This window comes from Pongo abelii, chromosome X, assembly GCF_028885655.2.
Source record: "Pongo abelii isolate AG06213 chromosome X, NHGRI_mPonAbe1-v2.0_pri, whole genome shotgun sequence".
In the NCBI taxonomy this organism is placed as follows: Eukaryota; Metazoa; Chordata; class Mammalia; order Primates; family Hominidae; genus Pongo; species Pongo abelii.
The window spans coordinates 20,156,377-20,176,876 of NC_072008.2; the positions used below are offsets into that span (position 1 = coordinate 20,156,377).

At 45.1% G+C, this 20,500-nt stretch overlaps 1 protein-coding gene across 15 annotated transcripts in view; it reads right to left on the reverse strand.

The window, feature by feature from the left end:
* The window catches only part of MAP7D2 (MAP7 domain containing 2), a 109,905-nt gene that overhangs the window by 47,276 nt on the left and 42,129 nt on the right, over window positions 1-20,500 (reverse strand). For 7 of the 15 annotated variants that reach the window (XM_063721024.1, XM_054544131.2, NM_001135433.1 and 4 more), the window contains 4 exon segments: window positions 9,752-9,829; window positions 8,438-8,601; window positions 1,804-1,915; window positions 851-949 (listed from right to left, as the gene is read on the reverse strand). In XM_063721024.1, coding sequence (XP_063577094.1) covers window positions 851-949; window positions 1,804-1,915; window positions 8,438-8,601; window positions 9,752-9,829 — 453 coding nt within the window. 15 annotated transcript variants of the gene reach the window in all.

A 20,500-nucleotide genomic window follows, 5' to 3' on the forward strand; every position in this document is an offset into this window, starting at 1 on the left:
CTTTCTTAGGGGCAAAGTCAGTGCCCACACTAGAGGTAACTCTGCTTGTGCAGCAAAATTGCTGTTACGAAGCACCCCCAGTAAGGATTATTCATTGTCAAAAGAATGTCAGAAACCAAGGATATTGATTCCTACTGCTAATATGACCTTCCGCATTGCTGGTAAATATTGCATCCCTTTTACAGCTTTTTTTTTTTTTTTTTTTTTTTTGCCAGTTGAAGATGGATTGAATTTCTAAAGTCATTATTAAATGGAAACAAAGTTTGGCTAGTTCTGTTCTTGATCTAGACCAGAGGAGTTTCCCAGGCCTGTATACAAAACAGACAGCCTATTAGATAAAATCAAGCACAAAGTCAAATTATCTAATTATTTGGATTACCAGTGTTAGCACTGATAAACTCCCTACCACTCCCTCTCAAACACCTCTCCAGGAATCTATCACTTTAACACTAAGCCCAAGTTTTCCATTCAGAACTCCGGGTGATTACAGGTTTTGGTAACCAGAAGTAATCAGAATGCCCTACTACTTAATGTCTACAACAGATGATGAAGAGATTGTTAAAGATCTGAATGTGCAAAAATCCAACACTGACAAGATTTTCAAGGCAGACGTTAGTGAGTTGAGGATGAAACGTCTCCAGGGCACTAAGATGTAAGGCATGCACTGCTCTATAATGACAGAGGAACAAAGAAATATGGGCATGTCATTCACATTGCTAGGGAAAAAAAAACTGTGACAGGCCAGACTAAGAAACCAATTGTAAAACTGCTTGACACAGACATGGTGATGGGGGAGGATGATCAGAACAGTTATCACAAAATGCTATGGCACAGTGATGCTCGGATATACCGTTGGTGGACTCGGCAGCTGCGGCAGTGGTCCCTGCATCCGGAGGGAGGGTGCTGGCTGCTAAACCTAGAGGAGGGGGTGGGGTATTTTCTGATTCACCTACACAGCAAAAAATCAGAGCAAAGAGAGGTAAAAGAAAAAAGTCCCAATTTCTTGTTGCTTCTTAGTTTCTAATTAGGAAATTAGAAAAAGTAACTGAAATGGGTTGTTGACTTTTCAAAAAAGAAAAAATAAAGTATATTTACTGCCCAAAGGTGAAAAGCACAATGCAGCAAAGTCAAGAACTGTCCTGTAAACTCAAATTCATTTGCTCTCAGATAGAGCTAGTACACACCTCCTGCATAATAGAATGCTAAGATCGCTGAAATGTAGTGAGACACTGAAAAGAAGGAAAGGCCATCCAGAGACTAGTAACAATCCATATATTAAATTATACATTTGAAAATTTAAAGATGAGTATGAACTGGTAATGAAATAAGTCACCTTGAAACAAAGTCGAAAAAGCAACAAAAATTTAAAATGAAGCAGGAAATAGTCCAGCCCTTTTTGGAGGGTAACTGCCACTCTGCTTTTCCTGATCACATCTGGAACAGTGACAGAGCCTCCTGCCGTTTCCCTCCCCCGAAGTCAGACCATCCCTGGGCTTGCCAGCTGGGCCCGGCTCACTGGGCTCTGCGTTCAAAGTCTTTTCTTTTGCTCTCCCTCAAAGCCCAGTTTTTGTGTCAACTGCTGTTTGCTATCAAGAAGAATGCACAGATCCCCTTCATAACAAATGCATGCATAGGAATCTTGGCAGTTTTAAACATCACATCTGAAAGTGGTGCCTCTGAAAAGCTATGCAAAGTGCAAAGCATCCCCCAGATCCTGGAGACACCCAGCGGTGCCCATAATCCCCTGCCTGCTCCATTATTTCCCACCCAGGACCTGAAATACATGGGCAACCCTTCACTCACCATCATGTCCTCCGGGTCCAATGGCCAGTGGTGCTCCCCACGAATACTTCTTTTTCAGCTCCAGCTGCTGTGTGCGCTCCAGGGACCGGCGCATCATCGCCTCCAGCCGTTCCTACACAGTTCGTGTAAGGCAAGTGTTAACAAGATTAACTACCCAGCCCCACCACACTGCCTGCTGCCTCAGTGCACAGTGTGAGTCACCAAATGGGGCTTTCTGTGCTCAGCATCCAAAACCCAGGCATACGTGCTCTCTCTGCCACACCAGCGTGTTCTGAGTAGGTGGAGAGTAAACAATGCGGCTAGGCTAGCACTGGCTCTCAACCCAAACACCGTGCGTCCTGTCCCCTCCCCTCCCTGGGGAGAAGCTGTCCTAGGAATAATGCCCAATAAGCATTAACTCCTTGAGGTCTATCTCAAGCCATTTTGCCCTATCCAGGAGAGCTGGAATTCTGCTCCAGAACCAAGAGCATCCTTTCTAGTTAAAAGCATACAACATTTTGCTTTGAGAAAATTTTAATGCAAATATAATTTGAGTTTTTGGGGTGATACATGACACTGAGATCTATTTTGCAAAGCTGCATTTTCATCTTAGAACTTCTTAAAGGGGAACCAACTGTTTTACATAGTGTGACACTTTTCTGCTATATAGTAATCTGGGATAATATTGCATATTTCAAAATTTTCAAGAGGCAAGAGTAAAGAACCTTCTGGCCACAAAAAAAAAAAAAAAAAAAAAAAAAAGCATCCACGCGTTCCCAGAGTTACTTAGGTGGAGGAGGCAGAGAGGCAGAACCCAATAATTTTTAACCAGAAGAGAAAAACAACCATTAGGCTTTGGCTTCTCTCGTAACAGTATTTATCAAAAACACTCTCCTGTATTACCCAAATTGTTACTTTCATAAAGTTGTCCTTGGTGCTGCGGTGAAGGTGCTCTAATTCTGCACTCCCCACCACCTCCATGACACTGCAAATACCAACTCCTCTCCCTATCTCCACTGGAGAAGGCCTGAGCTAGCAGTTATAATGACACCCTTTTGCCCTCATAAAACCCAACCCTGAGGTGCTCCAGGAACTGGGCTGATCATAGCCTGATTCTAAAACAAAAAGATGCAATTGTCATGGCTTAAAAAAACACACACAGAAGCAAAATTAATTTAGGACATCATCAACTGAGTAACCATGACTTAAAGATCAGGAAAAGGCTCCTTTATGTCACACTTACTAGAAACGTATAAAGGTCACTTAATAGGTATCTGGATTTATCCCTTCTGTCTATACCAGAGGGATGCAATGAGGATCTGGCTTCTCCACATCTCAGCCTCCTCTGCATAATTTTTCTCTGAATAGCACTTTTTGCTAAGAGACTGCCTCTCCAGGGACCTGTGAGCAGAAAGGCGGATTTTTACCTCCTGTAAGTCTTAGATTTGTATTAGCTATTAACTGTGCTCTTGTTTTTGGCCTGAGACTCTACAATCATGAGTATGCATGCCTTGGCAGAGTCCAGTCCTCACGACCCTGGCCCATTAAACGATGATAGCCAACTCTGGCAGTCTGCCTGATAAAAGCTGGGGCTTGGAAGGAAGAGGACTTCTCTGCCATGTGATGCCTGAAGTATAGCCACTCGAGATTGGGGCTGAATAGTATTTCATTACACGGTTTTTAACGTAAAGTATTTAACCAATGACCTAACTGAAGTGTTGAAACCTTTCATCCTAGAGTGAATTAAGTATTGGGTGGGTTACGGTAGATTTCCTACATGCCAGAAGGACCTCACAAAGTGGTCCCTTCTCTACTAGGGGACCAATGAGAACAAAGAATAGTGAGCTTCACTGAACCAGCCTGACCACTGATCAGCTATCTGGGGGGCACCCTTGTAAGGGAATGAGTGCTCACTGAAAGCCAGACCTGCCCCTGGACTTTTCAGTGGCCTCTAGAAAAACTACCCCTGCCATCCATCCCCAGTCCACTGAGCTGCTCCAAATCCCACCACTGGAGATTCATTCCTTCAGACCTTGAGGAGGCTGATGAAAACACAGCTGTCCCTGAGAGAAAGACACACTCACTTTGTATCACCCACTTTTGGAGAGATGATGAGAAATAGATGATAAGCAAGTTCTAAGAGAAGAGGATTTATGGAACCCCAAAAAGTCAGAATGGGGTGATTCATACATACAGAAAACAAAACTCGTCCAGTGCACAAGTTAGTCCTGTACAGATCAGTATTGCCTCGTGTTTGTGTGTACCTTTTTGTTCCTTCATAGGATGAAACAGAAAGGATCTCAGATTTGGAATCAGGAGGTAAGGATTCAAATCCCACCTCTGCCTGACACTTTTTATCCCTGTGACCTTGAGCTAACATTTCAGTCCTAGGCTTCAGTTTCCTTGCCTATAAAATGGGGATGAGCTTAGTAAGTCCTTAACCAAAGCTAAGTGAATCTGAATTTAAAGAGGAAGATTCTTATCAGGACCATTTAGAGCAATAGTTCTCAAATCTGAGAGATCAGGTAGGAGAATCCCCTGGAGGAATTATTAAAACCCTGGGGTTTATCCCCAGAGTTTCTGAGTCAATAGGTCTGGGGTGGAGCCTGCTGAGAATCTGCATTTCTAACAAGTTCCCAGGTGCTGCTGGTCATGGGACCCCCAAGCAAGAGCCACTGGTTAGAGGAAAGGCTGAGCAACAGAAAGTGAGCAAGAGAAAGTTCCATCACATTAGAAAAGCAGTATTAATAAATATCAGAACTGCATACTGCAATTCCTGCCAAGTTCTGGTTCTCCTGAGTATCATCTGATAATCAACAGAGGATGGGGAAAGGGCAAGGCAAATCCTTGTCCCTAGAATCTCCTCTATTAGGTAGGGCTTAGTGGAAGGGTGGAAGGAAGGAAGGAAGGAAGGAAGGAAAGATAGGAAGGAAGGAAAGATAGGAAGGAAGGAAGGATAGGAAGGAAGGAAGGATAGATAGGAAGGAAGGAAAGATAGGAAGGAAGGATAGACAGGAAGGAAGGAAGGAAGGAAAGGGAGATAAGGAAGGAAAGAAGGAAGAAGCGAGCCTCACACTTGATGCCTTGAGCTCTGGCTTTAGATCTGTCTGGATGAATTTGGAGAATCACGACCAAGGTGACCCCGCTGAACTGGCTGAACAGTATTAAAGGTTGCCAGCAGGGCTCATTCCAGACACTGTTACTCAGACAGCAGTCTTTGGCAGGAATGGGTGGTAGGGGGTGGCTGTGCCTCTTCAACTGCCACTATATGTGTTCTTTTTTTTTTTTTTTTTTTTTTGAGACAGAGTCTTGCTTTGTCACCTAGGCTGGAGTGCAGTGGTGCGATCTCTGCTCACTGCAACCTCCACCTCCTAGGTTCAAGTGATTCTCTCACCTCAGCCTCCTAAGTAACTGGGATTACAGGTGAGCACCACCAAGCCTGTCTAATTTTTGTATTTTTAGTAGAGATGGGTTTTCACCATGTTGGCCAGGCTGGTCTTGAACTCCTGACCTCAGGTGATCCACCTGCCTCGGCTCCCCAAAGTGCTGGGATTACAGGCATAAGCCACCATGCCCGGCCCATTACATGTGTTCTGGGGATGACACTGCAGGGACACACCCCCAGCGGTCCTCAGCAGGGAAGTGTGCAGAAAAGAAAGAAAGAAAGAAAAGAAAAGAAAAGAAAAAGAAAGAAAAAAGAAAAGAAAGAAAGAAAGAGACAGACAGACAGACAGACAGACGGAAAGGGAAAGGCCTTTTTCTCTTTTCTGTTTAGCATAAGGAACATGAAGTTGGCTTTTCCAAATCCAATTTTCCAGGGCCACTGGTCAGGAAGCTATACTGCTCTGAGAATGGGCTGGCATACTGTGTTGTCAGCCCTAACACAGGTGACAGGAACTTGTTCTGGTAGCTTGGTTCCTGGGAGCTGTGTGGCACGTGAAGGTTCTAAGAACTTACCTTAAGGAGTAGGTGGCCTCCAGCAAGAGAATGAGTTTAAGGTCAGGGTGTCAAGTGGACAGTAGAACCACCCCACCCCTCCCTGGGACAGGCCTGACTAGCTTCTACCTCTGCCAACTCTTAAGACCTCTGAGAGACAGGCCATTGGTGGTACCCACTTCTGCCCTGGCACAGACATGAGGGGTTATCAAGAGTGATATCATGGCAACCATAGGGATACAGAGCCAGGGCAGGGCTGGGGTGGGGTCAACAGGCCTCTCGTGAGCTCCTAAGTATCAGACCCAGAGAGGCAGGATTTGGTGGGCAACAAACACTTTCCAACAGGCTAGAGAAGTAAAATGGCCTGCATAGGATGAATGATCTTCCTGCAGAGGCTTTTCTCTGGCTGACAGAGACAGAACATGACAAAAGAAAAAAAAAAAAAGACTTCAATCTGACACTGAGAAGAGAATGGAGAACACCCACAGCCAGGCACTGAGCAGGCTGCAGCCCTCCCAGAGCTCCCCTTGAACCACAGGGGCCAGTGCAGAGGGTTTCCTTTGAAGAGGGGCTTCCGTAATGCAGGCTGATCCCTTCTTCCTAAATGTCACCCACGAGAATGCCAAAAAGGCCTCTGTGCCAGCAGAGCACCGACCCAATGTAGCTAACAAGCCAGCCTGTGTGTGGCAAGTCCCTAAGCTACACCTGGGTCCCCTGGGACCCTGAGGACAGGAGCAGGTGGCAGAAGGAGGCTGCTGTTTCCTTGGGTTGCTACACAACCACAGGAGGCCCAGCCCTCAGCCCTGCCCTGCTGCGCCCAGGGAGAAGAGGGAACCAAGCTCAGCTTGGGCTGACAAGGGTCGGTCGGGCAGCCTCCTGCTTCCCTCCACCACATTAGGGGTGCAAGGAAGCACACAAATAGAAAATTACCCATAAGGGAAACCACAAAAGATTCAGCTGCATCAGGACCAACCATATGGCATAAAACTCCCTCACCTCCAAGAAGGGGGAGCCGGACTACTTAATTTAACATGCCTCCAGCACTAATGTTCTGTAGAGAAAAATTATAAACAGAAATTGCCTCAAAAGCAGCCCCCAGTGACAATGCATATGTCAGAGCATGGGAAGTGTCTTATGTGACTTCACAGTACCCCTTCCTGGAAGCAGCAGTAACAAGCTTTCAAAATGGAGAGATCATGGAGGAACAGGACAAGCTCTAAGTCATCAAGGAATGGAGGATGGGAAGAAAATGGGTGAGTCCAGCAACTCTTGACAAACACAGAAGTTAGGAAAGGAGAAATCTGTCCCAAGTTACCAAAACAGCCTATTATACTGTGGCTTTTTCCCATCTACTGACTCTGTTTCATAAGCTTTTGTGGGTAGCTCCCTCTTGACCTTGCTTTAGCCAAGCTCAGCTGAAGTAACTAAACAGAATGTAACATTCCTGAACGATTACTCTGTGCTAGGTGCTTTGCTGGGCACTTTTACAAAAGTCACCTCTTTTAATTCCTGTAACTACCTCTGTTTTGGGCTAAGGAGACAGAGTTAGAGGGGCATGTGACTTGCCTCTGGCCACTAGCTGCTCAGTGGTAGAGCTGGCACTGGAGCTGACATTTGAACTGGGAGCAGATGAAGGCACAGCAATCAGACTGCAGCCAGTAATGGTGAACCATAGCTAAGACACTGGCTTAGACCTCATTTTCTAAGAGGAGGAAAGAAATCACCATGAAAGGGTGCTTCTTGGGCAAAGATGGGTCTGACAGTGTGTGTGCTTTCGTATGTGTTCTTTAAAAAAAAAAGAAGGAAGGGGTAAATACATACAGTGATAAACAACCGTTCAGAGATTTTAAAAAATACTGAATTTGTACAAACATCTTTATATCTTATAGTGTTGGAGATTACCAAACTTCTATATTGTTCATACTAAAAGATGAATCATTATACCTTATGAATAAAAAATTATCATCAACTGACATAAGGTTTTTATTACACCCTAAAAATATAATCGTGAAGAAAATCTATAATACAAATATGCTTTCTAAATATATTTTCAAAATTTAGTAATAAAGAACTCTGTAGGGGTAATTATGTGCCATTTCTTTTTTAAAAGGTAACTGGAAAGAGCAATTAAAGCAAAGAACTACATTAAAATTTAAATATATTAGCATCTTGGTATTTGAGGGTAGACTAATTTGCCAGTAGCAACTGACAGGATCACATTGTTCTCAACCTCACAAGCTCTTGTTCTGGCCTTGTGCCTGCCCTGAGGCATGAACTCCCATCTGTAACCCTCAGATTCACATCACCCAGCCGCTATCCACAATCTCCTCTGAGTCTTTTTTTTTCCCCCTATCTACTAGACCACCAGGGACCCTTTGAGTCTTAGAGTCAGAAAAGGTTATGACTAGAAGAGGCATTGGAGACTGCCAAATCCAACCCTCACTTCACAGACACACAAATCACGGCCCAGAGAAGCCAACCAGTTTGCCCAAGATCACACAGCAAAGTAACACCTGAGTTGAATGGATAAGTCTCTGCGGTTCTATGTTGCTGCTGCTTCCAGTTTCATGTCATGCTGCTGAAAGACGGCACGGGAGCCACCAAGGAGAAGGTGCATGGCAGGTCTCTCTCCTACCCCAGAGCTGGGCAGGATGACCAGGCACTCTGAGCACCCTGCTGAGGGGGCTGGAAGGTGGCGGAGGGTGCACCTGGGCCTTACCTCCTCCTCCCGGAGCTTCTGTTTCCTTTTCTCTTCCACAGCAGCTCTCTTCTGGTCCTCCCGCTGCCGCTGCTCTTCCAGTTTTCGCCATCGCTCCTCCATTTGCTTTTCATACTGCAGCTTGGCTCTTTTCTGTTTCTCCAGGATCTGTTGCTCCCGAGCAGCTGGGGAAGGAAAGCAGAAGAGAGATGTCATTACCAGAGCATCCCATGCAGTTTGGATTAAGACCAAAAACACGGAAGCAAGAGCAGAGCCCTAAAAAGAGCCTGGTAGGATCCTAGCATGCAGTGATTGAGATAAAGGGTTCTGGTGCCTCTGCCACTAGCTGGGTAACCCTAAGCATGTTAGCTAGATCATCTCTCTGCCTCGGTTTCCTCCTCTACAATGTGGGAACAGTCATGTTTGCCACATCACAGTGTTGTTAAGATTGAACAAGATGATGACTGTGAAGTTCACAGCAAGTGCCTCCCCACGTGGGAGCTATGACTATGACGGCTGTCATTAAGTCAAACTTGTGCATAATGGCTAAACTATATGCTAGGTTGAGCAATGATGCTTATAAGGCTATGTTCATTCAAAAGCAGTTTAACTGTGTGTGCACCAAGCACCAGACACTGAGCTAAGTCAGGGGGTAAAACACATGAATAAAATTTGCCTTATCCTCAAGGCATTTACTAAGGGGCCCTTAATTCCACCTAGCCAAGGCAAGGAAGGGTTCCCTGGAGGAGGCAATGCTTGTACCGACCAGCAAGAGGCAGTGAAGAAGAGAAGAACCTAAAAGCTCCTCATTTGTCTCAATGCAATGGGGAAACGTTATCTCCCTCAGCATCCTGTGAAGAACACTCTGCACTAATCTGTCTACAGCCTGCAAGAGGCAAGACAGCCTTTCTCAACCAGGGCTCTCTATCCTAAAATATAAAATGACTCAAGTGCTGATTTTCTCAGTTCTCCTGAGGATGGCCCTTTTAGATTCCCAAGAGAGAACCCGAGGGAGTGTACACAGTTGACACTTGAAGGTGTTAGGACTTCCTTAGGTCAGGGGCAGCGACTGTTTCTCTTTCTTCAATATCATATCTGCAGACCCTAACACAGTGGCTAGAACACAGCAGAGGTTCAATGTTTGCCGAGTGAACTATTCTGAGAATTACCTATTTGTGAACATGCCAGTTGCAGTATACGTTCACGCCTGATTCTTCATGTTCATCTAGCAATTGTCCTAGTTCCCATTCATTCACAAATTTCTAAGAATCTTCAGAAAAGACACCACCATATCTCCACTCCCTTGGACCAAAATAGCCAAAGTGCATAACTTACCCAGACATTTTTCTCTTTCTTCTCGTCTTTCTTTGGCCAATCTCTGCCTCTCATCTGATTTCAAAAATCCCTCCATGCCTACAAAGGAGAAAACTAGATGATGTTTCAGTTCTTCACTCTTTCCCTATCTGCTAAGTACTACAGGCAACTGGGCACGGCACCCGAGTCTGATTGCATGTGCGCATCATCCATCTCCACCAATTCAACCAAAGGAGGTCCAATTTGTCACTCTCCATGACACACACAGCCGAGGGGCAGCAGCTACCACTTTCGCATGCATCTGCCAAGCTATCCTGTAGTTGGGCCAACATCAGCCCCAGAGGACAAAGCCCCTTCCCTAATCCTTTGCCCCCAGGCAGACAAGGGGTCAGAAAGTACAGTGACAGACGGGCCTGGCAGTGTGCAGAGAAGCCCACTAGGCCTCGTCTAGTCAGGCTCCCAGGCCTGGAGCAGGACCACCTGGGGGAGAGGAGAAGCACAATAATGGACAAAATTTTGAATACTACTCATTACACAGACACTGAACATTTTACTTTTTTTTTTTTTTTTTTTTTGTTGAGACAGCGTCTCACTCTGTCGCCTGGGCTGGAATGCAGTGGCGCGACCTTGGCTCACTGCAACCTCTGCCTCCCAGGTTCAAGCGATTCTCCTGCCTCAGCCTCTCGAGTAGCTGGGATTACAGGTGCGTGCAACCACGCATGGCTAATTTTTGTATTTTTAGTAGAGATGGGGCTTCATCATGTTGGCCAGGCTAGTCTCAAACTCCTGACCTCAGGTGATTCGCCCACCTTGGCCTCCCAAAGTGCTGGGATTACAGGCATGAGCCACTGTGCCCGGCCTGCTTTCTGAAAGGAGCCAACATATGAGCTCCTTGGGTGAGCACTACGAAAGAAAACACTCAACTTCAATTTTGGTTCTGCCAAGTTTGTGCCAATGTCAATCTTAGTATCTTAGAATCATCCAAATATCTACAACAAATAAGATGGAACAAATGACAACTTCCCCGAAAATGTCTGAGAAATATCCCTGGAGCTTTTCATCTCCAACCAACCCCTGCAGAACCCTAAAGGGCTTTCTAAATAAAAGATTAAATGGATCTTCATGATCATTTTAGGATTACATTAGGATTACAAATAATTTACTGCACTCTGTTACAACTGGACCCAGTGTATTATCTATATAATATTTAAGCACACCATTCTGTAGAAGTCAGCTTTCATGTTAATATAACCAGGTTCACTTCCCCAGCATCTGTGCCTTCCTCTCTGGGAGCATCACAAGCTGGCATCATAGTGTGCCTTGCTGCCACAGCAACCTGTGCTTCTTCTAAGGAGGTTCCTGCTGCTGTCCAGGAGGGAGGCCTGAAGGCCTGGCCCACAGTGTAGGCAGTGGGAATGAGGAAGGGGGATGGCGTGACAAACACTGGATTGTCATGATTCCCCACATACATCTGGTTTTGCAGCCTAGATTATATATCAGGGATATTAAAATGAGATAAGTACTAGAAAAATCCAAGTGCCATTCTTAATTTTGTTTTTAGTCATCTCTTAATCATTATGACACTATCAACAATATGAACGTCATCAAAAATTTAAAGGCCAACTCCTCAGCTCATTCCAGCCACCCCGCAATCTGACTCCAAACTCTTTTCCCAACTTGACCTCAGCACTGCCCTTTCTCCCATGCACCTTCTAGCTCATGCCATCCCTTATTCTACCCTGCTCCACCTGTTTAAACCCTGCCCATCTTCAAGACCCCCACAGTCCCCCAGCCCTGTGATGCTCTGTGCTCCCACATGGTTTGAGGACTCTTATTCTGCTCTCTCTGTAACTCAGTCTCCCCTGGTGTGTTCCAGAGCCATGTGTGGCTGATGCAACTCTGGGTCTATACAGCTCCGGCCACTGTCCTCTTACATGGTGGCCCCAATGTGTGCACACAATGCTCAGAGGCAGGTGTGAAGTTAGTGGAAGGGGAATAAGCATAGAAAATCAGGTTTCTTTTTTCTCTAAACACAGTCAGGTTCTAGTGTCTACCTCAAGAGTCTGATTAATAAGAATTAGTTCTGTGTGAAAAGTTACAAAGAAAAGCCTAGGACGCCTAGACAGATGCTCTCATCGGCACCTACACAAACTCACCCACCCAGGCAGGGCCTGAACCTAGCTCTGTACTGCCCATGCTGCCCTCTAGGTGTTCATGGGCCTGCTTCGTATCTAAAGTAAGCCTGAAAATGGCTGAAAGCGCTCTTCAAACAGAGGGAAAAAAGAAAAACAGAGAAGAAAAAGGGCCAAACACACTTGAAACTGCCCACATTACCTTGAGGCTTTACAGAGGCTGCTTGTTCCACAGACATGCATGATTTTAGGCCGCCCTCTCATGGACACACATGAGAGTCACACCTTCAAATCATCTTTCCAGAAAATCTTTATCATGCTCACCATCATCATCACCAGCATCATCATAATAAGAGGTAATAACTGAGCAGTTCCCAAGGACAAAGTGCACTGCTCAGACTTTCTTAGCCCAACCACCCTATGATGACAGAGGTGCTGTGATGATCCTTGTCTTACAGGTGTAGAAACAGAGGCACTTGAAGCCAGATTCCAAAGCAAGAAACTGACTTCAGGACCCAGTTTAAAAACCATTAAATTTTTTTTTCCTAATGTCTCACATCTGGCTGAAAGGACCCACATTCTTAGTTACCGCTTTTCTATGCTGCTTCCCTGGCACAGGAAGAAATGTAACACCTTGGTCTTAGTGGTGTAACCAAGTGATGCACGCAGGGAACAAATCCTAACCTGGCCCCAAGAATGAGCTTGCAAATCTAAAGAGAAGTCGAGTGTGACTCATTAGAGAAGTATGAGGTAAGCAGTACTGTGAGCCAAGCACTGGCCCAGCTGGACACAGATGTGGTCCCTGTCCAGGCAGGCTAATTAGCAGCTTCCTCCTCACACTAGTGGTTTGAAAATGTTTGCTCAGCAATGTTTTAGGGCTGATGCTGGGTGGGGAAGGGGTTACAGAGGACCCTGGGGGAAGCTGTAAGGCCTCTCCTTGCTCATGCCACAATGCATGGCCGTCTCTTTCTTTTTTAAATTCAGCTTTATCCCACTGAAAGGGGTGGAGTGACTCAAACAGCCCAACATGGGCAATGTGGAATCTCTGTGTTCATTGGGTAGCCATGAGCTATACATGGCTATTTAAATTTCATATCAAAATTAAGTACAGTTACAGTTCAGTTCTTTAGTCACACTGGGCACACTTTAGGCACTTAATAGCCACATGTGGCTGGCGGTTACCACCCTGCAGTGAGAAGCCTGGCAGCTCCCTCCTGTGATTCTCTCTCTGCACGTCTAGCTGCTCTGGGGCACATGTGGATAAGGAGGTCTGAGTTCAGTCGGGATTGAGATTTACTGGATGAGTAAAGCTTCTTCAACACAGCATCTGCTTCTTCTGCTTAATTGTTGAGCAAACACTTTGAGAATATCCATTCCAAGAGAAGCCAAATTAACTCATCTCCAGCTTCCACCTTCTGACTCTATATGTTTCTCCTAAAGGCTGTCGAAGAGCCCTTGAGCTCATTCTGAGGTAAGGAGGGCTGGAGCACAAACCATGGCCTCTAACAAATAAACCAGTTATTACCAAAACACAGCCAGATTTAAACCAGAGGAACTGAGGTAGATTACTGTGAACACTAACACCAGGAGATGCCCTCTAAAGACACAGTGTATCCAAGAAGTAATGCCTGATATGGTTTGGCTCTGTGTCCCCACCCAAATCTCATCTTGAATTGTACTCCCATAATTCCCAGGTGTTGTGGGAGGGAACTGGTGGGAGATAATCTGAATCACGGGGGCAGTATTCCCCATACTGTTCTCATGGTAGTGAATAAGTCTCACGAGATCTGATGGTTTTATTTCTGCGTTTGCATCTTCCTCATTTTCTCTTGCCACTGCCACGTAAGAAATGCCTTTCGCCTCCCTCCATGATTTTGAGGCCTCCCCAGCCATTTGGAACTATAAGTCCAATTAAACCTCCTTTTCTTCCCAGTCCTGGATATGTCTTTATCAACAGTGTGAAAATAGGCTAACACAGTGCTGAATTCAGTTCCAAAAGGAAGTCTTTATGTATAGCCTGAAATCCTAAAATGTCTAACTTTCCTACCCAATCATCCTTTGTCCATGTGCCCTATTTGTGTGCATTTATCATCTTTTTTTTATCTTTTTGAGACAGGATATCACTCTGTTGGTTGCCCAAACTGGAGTACAGTGGCACGATCATGGCTCACTGCAGCCTCCAACTCTTGGGCTTAAGTGATCCTCCCACCTCAGCCTCCCATGTAGCTGGAACCACAGGTATGTGCCACCATGCCTGGCTAATTTTTTTATTTTTCAGTAGAGACAAGGTCTCCCTATGTTGCCCAGGCTAATGTTGGAACTCCTAGGCTAAAGCAATCCTCCTGCCTCAGCCTCCTAAAGTGCTGAGATTACAGGCATGAGCCACAGTCTATGGCCATCTCTTTCTTTTTTTAAAACCAGGGACCCAGTTTTACCTTTGAACTCCATAAGAACTTATGGAGAACAGATCCATGCCTACATGCTTGCCAGGGGTTGAGAGGGTAGGGGTGGGAGGGAAGTGGATGTCTATAAAAGGCATCATGAAATGTACTCTGTCTTGATTGTATCAGTGGTAACATCTTAGTTGTGATACTGTTCTATAGTTTTGTAGGATATTACCACTGGGGAGACCAGGTAAAGGGTACATGGGCTCTCTCTGCAATTTTTTTTTTTTTTTTTTTTTTTTTTGAGACAGGGTTTCACTCTGTCACCCAGGCTGGAGTGCAGTGGCACAATCAGCTCACTGCAGCCTCGAACTCCTGGGCCCAAGCGATCCTCTCACCTCAGCCTCCCATGTAGCTGGGACTATAGGCGTGTGTCACCATGCTCGGCTTTTTCTTTTCTTTCTTTTTTTTTTTTGAGACGGACTCTCGCTCTGTTGCCCAGGCTGGAGTGCAGTGGTGCGATCTCGGCTCACTGCAACCTCCACCTCCCGGGTTCAAGCAACTGTCCTGCCTCAGCCTCCTGAGGAGCTGGGATTACAGGCATGCGCCACCACGCCTGGTTAACTTTTGTATTTTTAGTAGAGACAGGGTTTCACCATGTTGGTCAGGCTGGTCTCAAACTCCTGACCTCATAATCTGCCCGCCTCGGCCTCCCAAAGTGTTGGGATTAAAGGCATGAGCCACCGTGCCTGGCCTCGGCAATTTTTTTCTTATTTATTTATTTATTTTTTTGTAGAGATGCAGTCTCACTATGTTGCCCAGGCTGATCTTGAACTCCTGGCCTCAAGCGGTCCTCCTGCCTCAGCTTCTCAAAATGTTGGGATTACAGGCATGAGCCACTGCACCCAGCCTATAATATTTCTTATAACTGCATGTGGATTGACAATGACCTCAAAATAGAAAAGTTTAATTATTTTTTTTTTAAATCTGGCCCAAATGTGAAGCTCTGGGAAGGACCTAAAGGGGATACCCTCTCAGAGATGCCCTACCCAGGAGAAGGACAAAGAGCACCCATGTCAGAGCCACCCCTTCCCCACTGTCGATGCAATAATGTTTCCCAGGGCAACAGCATCCAGGCAAACTTGCAACTCTGAAACAGAGGTCTTTTCCTGGGCAATTAATTCCTACAAAAAAAATGGAATAAAACAGGGATACTGAGCAGCCAAACAACTATTTTATGTTAACAGAAAAGCATAAAATCTCATACTTGACTGAGATCCTATTATCCCTGGGCTGCAGGAACACATTTTGAAAAACTAATTTTAAAATGAATTTTATTAGCTTGAAGTACTCTCCTATAGAATATTAATGACCTGATATTAGTCAATTATTCATGGTACTGCTAAGAACCACTATCAAAATACAAAGTTTTAAAGGGAAGCCAGCTGTGTTCAACTTTGAAAAATTAATCACATTAAATGAATTTTAAAATAAACTTTCCGATCACACTCAGATTTGTGCAACTGCAATGTCCAGAAAAAAAGGGAAGGAGGAATGAAGAGCTCATCCAATAGGCAATACAAGGAACGGTCCTCACCTCCTCTGGGGAGCCATCCTGATCCCTTCAAGGGGTTGCCAGGCATCCTCTGCTCTGTGGACTCACAGGCACTGTTTCCCACCTTAGTGGTCACTATTGGTTGCACTGTGATGATCTGTTTAAGCACGTGGAGACCACCGCTTCTCAACTTTGGCTATACAGTGGAATCACCTGGAGAGCTTTCAAAAATATAGATGCCTGGGTCTCCCTTCAGATTCTGATCTAGTCAGTCTTAGGTGTGGTTTAGGCACTGTTGCTTTAAAAGCCCCGCGTGTGATTCTAATATGCATCTAGACCTGACAACTGTCCGAGCCCACTGCTCACCACACTTGAACATGCATCAGAACCACCTGGAGGGCTTGCGAAAATGACTGCTGGACATCACCTCCAGAGCTTCTGATGGAGTAAGTCTGGGGTGAGCCCGAGAATCTGCCTTTCTAACAAGCTTCCAGGTGAGGCTGACACTACTGGTCCAGGGCCCACACCTTGAGAACCAGTGTTCTAGATTATGGTGATTCTACAGGGCAGGGCCCACCCTGTGGCTACTCTCTGTATGACAGAGCTCAGCAGAGTGGGCCCCAAAACAGTCTGCAGAAGGAATGATTGATCACCCGCCACATTCCTCCACAGTGTTTACCTTTGCCAAGGTTGTTACTGCCCTACATGCTATTGTCTAGGTCTGTTTGTTTTGTTTTGTTTTCCGTGGAGGTGGAAGGCAGGGGCAGGGGGACTGGGTCTTGCTATGCTGCCCCTGGTTGATCTTTAACTCCTGGCCTCAAGCAATCCTCCTGCCTCAGCCTCTCCAGTCGCTGTGACTACAGGTGTGCACCACCCTGCCAGGCTTTGGGTCTTTTCATTTGACCCTTGTCCTCTAAACTCTTGTCTTATCTCTGAATCTCCGGCACCCTAAAGACTGGGAGGGACTCAAAAAGTTGCTGAATCAAAGGGCCACGAATATTATGTCCCATTGATGGAAACCTCTCCCCATTTACAGAATATTTTAACCTCATACCAGAAGTGTCTATAAAAACAACCAACATTTTAAGGCATCTTTGTACCCATTATTCTGCTAGAGTTGTGGAAGGAATACAAGGGTAAAGAAAGGAAGGCGCTCCATGAGCTGCTCCCCATAGCCCCACCCCCAACACACACACAGATTAATCTTTCCATTGAATTCCATCAGTGCTCTGATTCTCACAGACCTTTTTCCTCTTTACTTCACATTGGGGTCCTTCCCTCTCTCATTCACCACCCTCAGGCACAGGAAACTCTACCCTCCCGATGCCCTCTCTCACCAACTCTCCCTTTCCAATCCATCCATCAGGATACAAGCTTCTTAAGGGCAGGGCTATGTCCCATTTCTTCTTGTAGCCCCCAAAGGGCCTAGCACAGTGTTTTGTGCACAGTAAGCACTCAAGAAATGTCAAGTTCATGAAGGGGAAGCAGTAACATATACTGAGCACCTCAGTTTTTGTTCTGCCTTGGCCTCCAGGGGATTGGAGGATCCCACCCACGTTGAGGGTGGATCTTCCCCCACCTAGTCCACTCAGACTCACACACCAATTTCCTTTGGAAACACTCTCACAGACACACACAAAAATAATGCTTTACCAGTTCTCCAGGTATTCCCCAATCCAGTCAAGTTGACACTAAAAATTAACCATCACACTGGATAAATATAATATGGCATTATACATCCATACAATGAAATAGTGTTCAGCCATAAAAAAAGAATGGAGGGGATGGGAGACATTGTGAAAGACTACTAATGGGTTCAAGATTTCTTTTGGGAGTGATGAAAATGTGATGGTATTTTAGGCAGTGTGACACTTTCACAACATTGCAAATGTACAAAATGCCACCAGATTACACTTCAAAATGATTAATGTTATTATTAGTAAATTATATTGCAATAAAAGAATTTGTAGTGCTCCCCCCCACCCCGAAAAAAAGCAAAATACCAAAAACCACATCAGGGAGTGTTCCACAACAAGGCTTAAAATCCAGAGCCTAGTTGATATTATCTGTGGCCTTCTCCCAAATCTCCTAGGTTGCCTGTTTTTCCTTTTCATCCCAAATATCCAGATGATGTATCTGGTTCCAAAGGCAAACCTATGTGGTACATGTGAGTATGTAAAAATCATATATATTTCTATAAAGTATCTTTGTCACACAATCCCAACAGCTTTGTTATTAATTATAGTTTGTAAAACTGGGGAGCAAAAATAACTGTTAGCAAGTTGGAAGAAAAATGCGTGTTTATTTTTAAAAGGGGATTAAAAAAACTGCCAATAAATGATAAATGTGTTGTGATAAACAGCTGCTGTGATGGTTACATGAAATGCGTGGGAAGAACTTCCCATATAACAAATGCTCATTAAATGTTGCTGGCCATTATTTTTAGGGGGGTTCTTTTCTTTTTTTTTTTTTTTTTTTTTTTTGAGATGGAGTCTCGCTCTGTCACCCAGGCTGGAGTGCAGTGGCACGATCTTGGCTTACTGCAAGCTCCGCCTCCCGGGTTCACACCATTCTCCTGCCTCAGCCTCCTGAGTAGCTGGGACTACAGATGCCCGCCACCACGCCCGGCTAATTTTTTGTATTTTTAGTAGAGACAGGGTTTCACCATGTTAGCCAGGATAGTCTCTATCTCCTGACCTCGTGATCTGCCCGCCTTGGCCTCCCAAAGTGCTGGGATTACAGGCGTGAGCCACTGCACCCAGCCCATTTCTTTAATCTAGAAAATAACCCCCCGGCCGGGCGCGGTGGCTCATGCCTGTAATCCCACCACTTTGAGAGGCCGAGGTGGGCGGATCACCTGAGGTCGGGAGTTTGAGACCAACCTGACCAACATGGAGAAACCCCATCTACTAAAAATAGAAAAATTAGCTGGGCGTGGTGGCACATGCCTGTAATCCCAGCTACTCGGGAGGCTGAGGCAGGAGAATCACTTGAATCTGCGAGGCGGAGGTTGCGGTGAGCCATGACTGCGCCATTGCACTACAGCCTGGGCAACAAGAGTGAAACTCTGTCTCAAAAAAAAAAAAGAAATGGAGAATTTAAAACATCAAGTGACCCACCCATCCAATGTCCTATTAAGTGGGAGGAGTCTAATTATCTCTCTGACTTTTAATCCAGTGTGATTTCTTCTGGACTCTGCTGCTCTCCTGGGAGAGAGGAGGTGGGGTCAGATTCAGATCAGTGAAAGGCAGGAGTTGGAAATTCCAGGCAAGGGTAATGATTTATGCAAAAGTAAACTATCGCAAGAACAAAAAACCAAACACCACATATTCTCACTCATAGGTGGGAACTGAAAAATGAGAACACATGAACACAGGAAGGGGAACATCACACTTTGGGGACTGTTGTGGGGTTGGGGGACGGGGGAGGGATAGCATTGGGAGATATACCTAATGCTAGATGATGAGTTAGTGGGTGCAGCGCACCAGCATGGCACATGTATACATATGTAACTAACCTGCACATTGCGCACATGTACCCTAAAACCTAAAGTATTAAAAAAAAAAAAAGAAAGAAAATAATAAAGCCTGAAATCCAATTGAACTTTTCAATCTTGCAAGTGGGAACTGAAAATCAACTGACAGAATCTAGAACCTTTTTCATTATTGCATGAGGGTATATTGTTTTTGTTCAGAAAGCATCACATACTCCCGCCTCATATTTTTCATTTAAAACCTCAAAACCAATTACAATCCCATAAGGTCACTAAACTTTCCATTTAAATTTCTTTCAGTGTAGGGCTAAATCTCAATTCTCTCCATAACTCAGGATGAGTGCTTTAATACAATGGACTTTTGATGAAAACCAACAGCGAAATTGTGTAGCAACCTAATTTTTCTTCAAAATGAAATTCATAACCATTAAAGGCACTCTGAGAACATCAACAAAACAACCCTTAACAATGTTAAAATGAGGCCAGGCGCGGTGGCTTACTCCTGTAATCCCAGCACTTTGGGAGGCTGAGACAGGCGAATCACCTGAGGTCAGGAGTTTAAGACAAGACTGGCCAACATGGTGAAACCCCGTCACTACAAAAAATACAAAAAATTAGCTGGGTGTGGTGGTGTGTGCCTGTAGTCCCTGCTACTCAGGAGGCTGAGGCAGGAGAATCACTTGAACCTGGGAAGTGGAGGTTACAGTGACCCAAGATTGTGACACTGCACTCTAGCCTGGGTGACAGAATGAGACTCCATCTCAAAACAAACAAACAAATAAAAACAGTGTTAAAATGAAGGCTTAATCATACCAGCATACAATGTGCAAAAAAAGAAAACCCTAAAAAGTCAATTTAATGTATGATTGGCACCTTCAAAATCCCAAATCATGAAATTTCAGGTGGAACAGCTCTGAGGCCCCATTCAACCAGAGATGAGACTGCTCCATCTCTCTCTCCACCAGAAAGAGAACTCTGTCTTTATGTTCTTGGCTTTTTCCATTCTACCCATCCAATATGAATCAGTTATTGGGCTTTCATTACGCAGATGGAGAATGTATGTGGGTAGATTTCCAGGACTGTGAGAAATGAATCAGTTTTCATTAATCGACACTGGAAAGGGGAAAAATATGCTGCATGGGGGTGGGGGATGGGGGGAATAAAAGAGAGAAGGAAGTGAAAGAGAGATGAGGGACTAGGAAGCCA